Consider the following 6,084-nt stretch of genomic DNA (forward strand, 5'->3'; position numbering starts at 1 on the left):
GGGGGCTGGGAGGGAGCAGGAGGGAATGGGAGGGACTAGGGACCAGGAGGGGCAGGTGCTGGGGCAGGGGTGAGGCCTGGGGTAGGGTGATACCCGTGGATGTGAGCCCCTTTGGAAAGAGTGAGGAGAGCAGTTGGCGGCTGGTGCCAACCTCACCCTGGCACCCTATCCCCGGCTCGCACTTGGGGTGGGAGCCACTGGGAAGGGAGGGACCGCTGGGAGGGTTGTCCTCCCTGAAGTGGGGGCTGCCCTGACCTCACACAAAACTCCAGGCATCCAGGGGAGGGTGGAGCCGAGACCCCTGTGCCTTTCTGGGGTTTCCAGGACTCAGACACACTGGCCACCTGATAGCTGGGACAGGTGACGCGGGGTCCTCACCAGATGTCCAGGATGAGAAGGGTGGCCACGATGGCATAGACGCCGTCACTGAAGGCTTCCACCCGCTCCTTGCTGAGTGGCTCGTGGAGGTCGAATGTGAAGACTCCCACCGGGTGAGCCGAGGGCTCCCTGCGGCCTGCGGGCACACCAGGAGGGCGGAGCTGGCCAAGCCCCCATGTGGAGCCAGAGCCCGCGTGGCTGTCACTGCCCTCATCTCTGAAGAGGCCTGGAATGCGCAGGCCAGGAGAGCAGACAGGACAGGGATGCTCCGAGAGGCGGAGTGTGGGAGCCCCAGCCACCACCACGCACACGGGCCTCGGCCCACAGACAGCCCTTGGTGCAGAGCAGCCACACGGAGCGGGGCGGACCGTGGGCCTCGCAGGCCAGCCCACCCAGCCATCACCCAGCCACACGGAGCGGGGCGGACTGTGGGCCTCGCAGGCCAGCCCACCCAGCCATCACCCAGCCACACGGAGCGGGGCGGACTGTGGGCCTCGCAGGCCAGCCCACCCAGCCATCACCCAGCCACACGGAGCGGGGCGGACCGTGGGCCTCGCAGGCCAGCCCACCCAGCCATCACCCAGCCACACGGAGCGGGGCGGACCGTGGGCCTCGCAGGCCAGCCCACCCAGCCATCACCCAGCCACACGGAGCGGGGCGGACCGTGGGCCTCGCAGGCCAGCCCACCCAGCCATCACCCAGCCACACGGAGCGGGGCGGACCGTGGGCCTCGCAGGCCAGCCCACCCAGCCATCACCCAGCCACACGGAGCGGGGCGGACTGTGGGCCTCGCAGGCCAGCCCACGCAGTCATCACCTACCCAGGAGCCTGTCTCTGCACCAGCCGGTGACCTTGCTGACGTAAGGGAGGAGGATGACAGTCACCATCAGCAGGTAAGACTGCAGGGAGACAAACCACAGGTCAGTGCCCTCCACAGGGGGCCGAGGCCAGGCCTTATCCACACAGAGCTGTGTGCCAAAGCAGGGGCAGTGGCAGAAGGGAGCGTCTTTGCAGATCACGTATCTGATAAGGCCTAGTACCCAAAAAGTGTAAAGAATTCTTAAGCCAGCAGTGGCTCATGCCTGGAATCCCAGCACTTTAAGAGGCTGAGGCAGGTGGATCGCTTGAGCTCAATCGATCGAGACCAGCCTGAGCAACACAGTAAGACTGTATCTCTACGAAACATAAAAAATTATCCAGGCGTGACTGTGCGCCTGTTGAACCTCGGAGGTAGGGGTTGCAGTGAGCCACCGGTGATCCAGCTCCCTGTACTCCAGCCTGAGTAACAGAGCAAGACCGTGTCTTAAAAATTCATCGTCTATCTACCTATCTGAAATTCTGATAACAATAAAAAGATGACCCAATTAAAAATGGGCAAAGGATGAGAACAGACATTTCTCCAAACAAAACATGCAAATGGTCAACCTGTCGCAGATCAAAACCACAACGAGATTCCTTCATATCCACTAGGATGGAGAGAAATGAAAAAGAGCAGGTGTTGATGAGGATGTGGAGAAACTGGAAGTGCCGTGTGCTGCTGGTGGGAATGCAAAATGCTGTGGCTGCTGTGGAAGTTTGGTGGTTCCTCAAAAAATTAAACTTAAAAAACTAAACAGAGAATCATCAAATGACCCAGAGGCTCACTGCTGGGCACACGCACCAACAGTCTGAGAAGACAGATCTGGAGAGACACGTGTCCAGCTCCGAGAGGCATCACTCCATCAGTGCCCACAGCGGCACCACTCACGACAGTGCTCACAGCGGTGTCACGGCAGCTACATATGTCCAGCAATGGTCACAGCAGCATCACTCACAACAGCTGGAGGTGCACTTGCCCAGATCCCCGGCCACGGATGAGTGGGCCCACATGACGTGGCACGAGACTCACAATGGACTATTTTTGGGCCACAGAGAAGGAACGCGGTTCTGACACGGGTGACAACATGGGTGAATCTTGACAACAGTATGTTAAGTTTAAGACGCCAGACACAAAAAGGCCACACACTGTGTGAGTCTCTGCATACGAAGGATCCAGAACACACAAGTTCACGGACACAGAAAGTGCATCTGGCTCCCAGGGACTAGGGTGGGGCAGGGGATGCGGAATGGGGAGCGACGGTTCCTGGGTGCTGGGTTTGCACTGCAGGTGATGACAGATTCAGAACAGGAGAGAAGGGGTGCCTGCATACAATGTGAATGCACTCCATGCCCCTCAAGTGCGTACTTTGTATGGTTATGATGGTAAATATGTGTATTTTACCAAATGTAATTTTAAAAGGGAGCACAGAGGACCAGGCCATGTGAGTGTCCTGGTCCCGAGAGGCCTGTGTCTCCGCACTCAGCCCTGCAGAAGTGCTCAGGCTAGTGCAGCCAACACACGTGCGACAGCCCCAGGCCTTACTCCCGCCCTGGGCGTGGCACTTCCGCAACTCCTTGAAGGCGGCTCCTGGCCTGGGCCATGCCGTCCGCCCTCCCCATCTGTGGCCCCACTGGCAAGATGGACGCCCGCTCGTCTGTCCTGCACTGTGGACCCCTCCAGCTCACCACGAGGGTGAGAACAACACAGACATCAACGCCAATTCCACATATGTTCATGATCCAGTTTGCAGCCTTCAAGTAACCAACACACGATGAGGGAAGTGCCTCCAGGTGCCACAGGTGGGAGTGAGCAGGATGTCCTAGCAGGAGGCAGCCAGCACCCTGGGGTCAGCAGGTGGGGGGAAGCGCTGTGGAAAAGGACGGAAAGAAACTAGGGAGGAGGCAGCCCATCTTGGGCGTAGGCAGGGGGGTCTGGGGGCTCGCAGTGTAGGGTCGGGGAGCGCCTGGGAAGGACGGGGACCATGCAGAGTGCGGGAGGGAAGGTGGAGGCAGCTGCTGCTACAGGATGCAGGGCATGAATGTCAGAGGCCCAGGGCAGAGCCCAGGACCCATGTGGTGTGTGCTATAACAGGAGGGCTCAGTGGCCAAGGTCATCCAGGGGAGGTGGGGATGGCTTGGCCCATGGCAGTGAGAGGCTGGGCCCGGAGGACAGAGCCCAGCGTCTGGGTGGAGGCTGGGGGGGGGGGGGCACAAGGACACCTGCGGGTCTGTCCCAATGACATGCAAGGGTGGAGGGCTGCAGGGTTGCAGCCAGGGAGGTCTGACAGTGTGGACAGGAGGAGGCCAGTGTGGGGCGAAAGCCCCAAGGTGCAGGAGCCGAGCAGAGGGACCAGCGGAGATGGAGAAGCAGACGCAGAGGGGCCTCGCGAAGACCCTGCAGCTGTGGAAGATGAAGCCAGGATGTGGCACCGAAGGCTGAGGATGGACCGTTGCCCTGTTGGTGCCACGGAGAGCAAGGTGGCTGCCGTGGCCTGGCCCCTCCCTCTGGAGTCCTAGAACTGTTGACAGCTTGGGCCTCCCAGCCCCACCCTAGGAACCCTCCTTCCTAGAGTCTGCTGGTTCCCCTTTCTCCTGGCATCCAGGCTTCCCTGGGCCAGCTGCGGGAGGTGAGGGCACGGTCACCGCAGGCTGCTCACCCTCCCCAACACTGCACCTGTTTGTGGGCAGCTGGGCCGGGCTGTCCTGTGCTTCTCACCTCCAGGCCTGGCGCCAGCTCAGCCTCAGGCCCTCAGGTTTGCTGGTCACTCGCCTGCCCTCACCCCTCCAGGCCCACATCTGGGCCCTGTGGCAGGTGTGGCCACCCTGCCCAATCCCAGCCATGGGTGCTGTGCCTTCGCTGTGTCCTCCACGTGATGGCTATCCCCTAGCCTGGGTCCTGACCTCATCAGCCTGCCTGTCTCCTGTCACTCGGCCACTACCAGAAGCGGCTGTCCCACCTCTGAAACCAGGACTGCCCCAGATCTGCTGCCCCTTACCCTTGCCCACTGGGCTGGCCACCCACCCGCCTGCCTCTGCCCAGGGCTCAGCCCACCTGCCTTCTGCCCAGAGCCCCTGCCCCTGCTCTGACCTCACAGAGGCTGCAGTTGAGGACGCCCGCCCCTCCTGCTGGTGCCTGTGGGTGGCCCACCCTCCTTGAGGAAGTCCCTGGCCTCCAGCCTGCCCCATACCCTGACCCCCACGTTTCCCTGGCATCTCCTCCTCCCTGTTTCACAAGCATCAAATGCATCCAGTCTAAGAGCCAAGCAGTGCATCAGCCACAGCCCCTGGGACTCAAAGGCCACCCCCCAACTCTGGCCCAGTGCTCCCGCTGGGCTTAGCTATGCCTGGCCTGTGGGCCTCTGACACTGGAGCCAGCCCTGCTCAGCTCCCCAGCTCCAGCCCCTCTCGGTGGAGGAGATGGCCTGCCCAGGCCTCTAGTGAGTGAGGCAGCAGCACCAGGCCCTCACTGGACATCTGTTGTTTTGTTTCTTTAGAGACCGGGTCTTGCTGTGTTGCCCAGGCTGGAGTACGGTGGCTATTCGCAGGCACGATCCCTCTACTGATCAGTATGGGAGTTTCGACCTGCTCCACTTCCACCCTGGGCTGGCTCCCCACTCCTTATGCAACCTAGTGGTTCTCTGCTCCCAGAATCACCATATTGATGCCAAACTTAGTGTGGACATCCGACTGGCATAGCCGAGAACTACAGCCAGAACTCCCCGGCGCCCGTGCTCCCCCTGCGTCAGCCTCCCAAGTAGCTGGGACTATAGGTGCGTCCCTGCCATCTGGCTGCCGTTTGTTTTAAACTTGGGATTCTTCTGAAATGTTTACTAAACATTTAAAATAACCACCATTCATTTCTCCACAATTCTTATGGTGTTTTGGGTTTAAAAATTCAATTTACTGCAAAGGTCTCAAGCTGGTCCAGCTGTCACAAATAAAAGCTGCTACCGAAAGCAACTCTGAAATGGCTGCCTTTTAGGGTTTTCTTTCTGTTCCTGGATGATGGTGGCGTTACTAGAATGATGGTCTTATCCTATTAAAATCAGCCATTGGCTTAAAAAAACCAAGTGAGCAGACCTCGGTCTTTGAGCTAAGAGGCTCCCAGCTGTCTTTTACCTGAGTGAGGGCTGCTAGGAGGCCCTGCTCTCTGCCGGCCCCGCCCCCACACTGCTGCCCAGATGCACTGGCCCCGGCAGACCTGGCTCTTGCTGCCAACAGCTGGGTCCTCAGCGCTGCTTTCTCTACTTTCCCAGGCTCCATTCTGGGTTCTGCAACTTTCTTTCGTTGCCTTCTCCCTCTTCCTGGTGGCTCACATTCTCCAAGTACCAACAGCTGACATCTCCATGAGCAGATGCTGGTCTTATCCCCAGGGGCTCCTCCTCCAAACACTGTTAGGTGTTGACTGTCCTGACACACTTATGCCTGTAATCCCAACACTGGGAGGCCGAGGCAGGTGGATCACGAGGTCAGGAGCTCGAGAACAGCCTGGCCAACATGGTGAAACCCTATGTCTACTAAAAATACAAAACTTAGCCGGGTGTGGTGGTGGGTGCCTGTAATCCCAGCTACTCAGGAGGCTGAGGCAGGAGAATAACTTGAACCTGGGAGGTGAAGGTTGCAATGAGCCGAGATCGCGCCACTGCACTCCGGCCTGGGAGCCAAACTCCGTCTCAAGAAAAAAAAGAAAAAAAGAAAATAAAGGCCGGCACGGTGGCTCACACTGTAATCCAGCACTTTGGGAGGCTAAGGTGGGAGGATCACTTCAGGCCAGGCATTCCAGATTAACCTGGGCAACATAGCAAGACCCTGTCTCCACCAAAAATACCAAAATTATCCAGGTGTGGT

General features: G+C 59.1%; 1 protein-coding gene across 1 annotated transcript in view; it reads right to left on the reverse strand.

Moving 5' to 3' along the window:
* TMEM175 (transmembrane protein 175) overlaps window positions 1-6,084 on the reverse strand; it is a 48,639-nt gene that overhangs the window by 2,466 nt on the left and 40,089 nt on the right. Inside the window, exons 8-9 of the mRNA XM_011936828.1 lie at window positions 1,199-1,346; window positions 379-514 (exon numbers count right to left, since the gene is read on the reverse strand). Coding sequence (XP_011792218.1) covers window positions 379-514; window positions 1,199-1,346 — 284 coding nt within the window. The remainder of the gene's footprint in view (window positions 1-378; window positions 515-1,198; window positions 1,347-6,084) is intronic.

The sequence above is a fragment of the Colobus angolensis genome, unplaced genomic scaffold (genome assembly GCF_000951035.1).
Source record: "Colobus angolensis palliatus isolate OR3802 unplaced genomic scaffold, Cang.pa_1.0 Scaffold157, whole genome shotgun sequence".
Lineage (NCBI taxonomy): Eukaryota > Metazoa > Chordata > Mammalia > Primates > Cercopithecidae > Colobus > Colobus angolensis.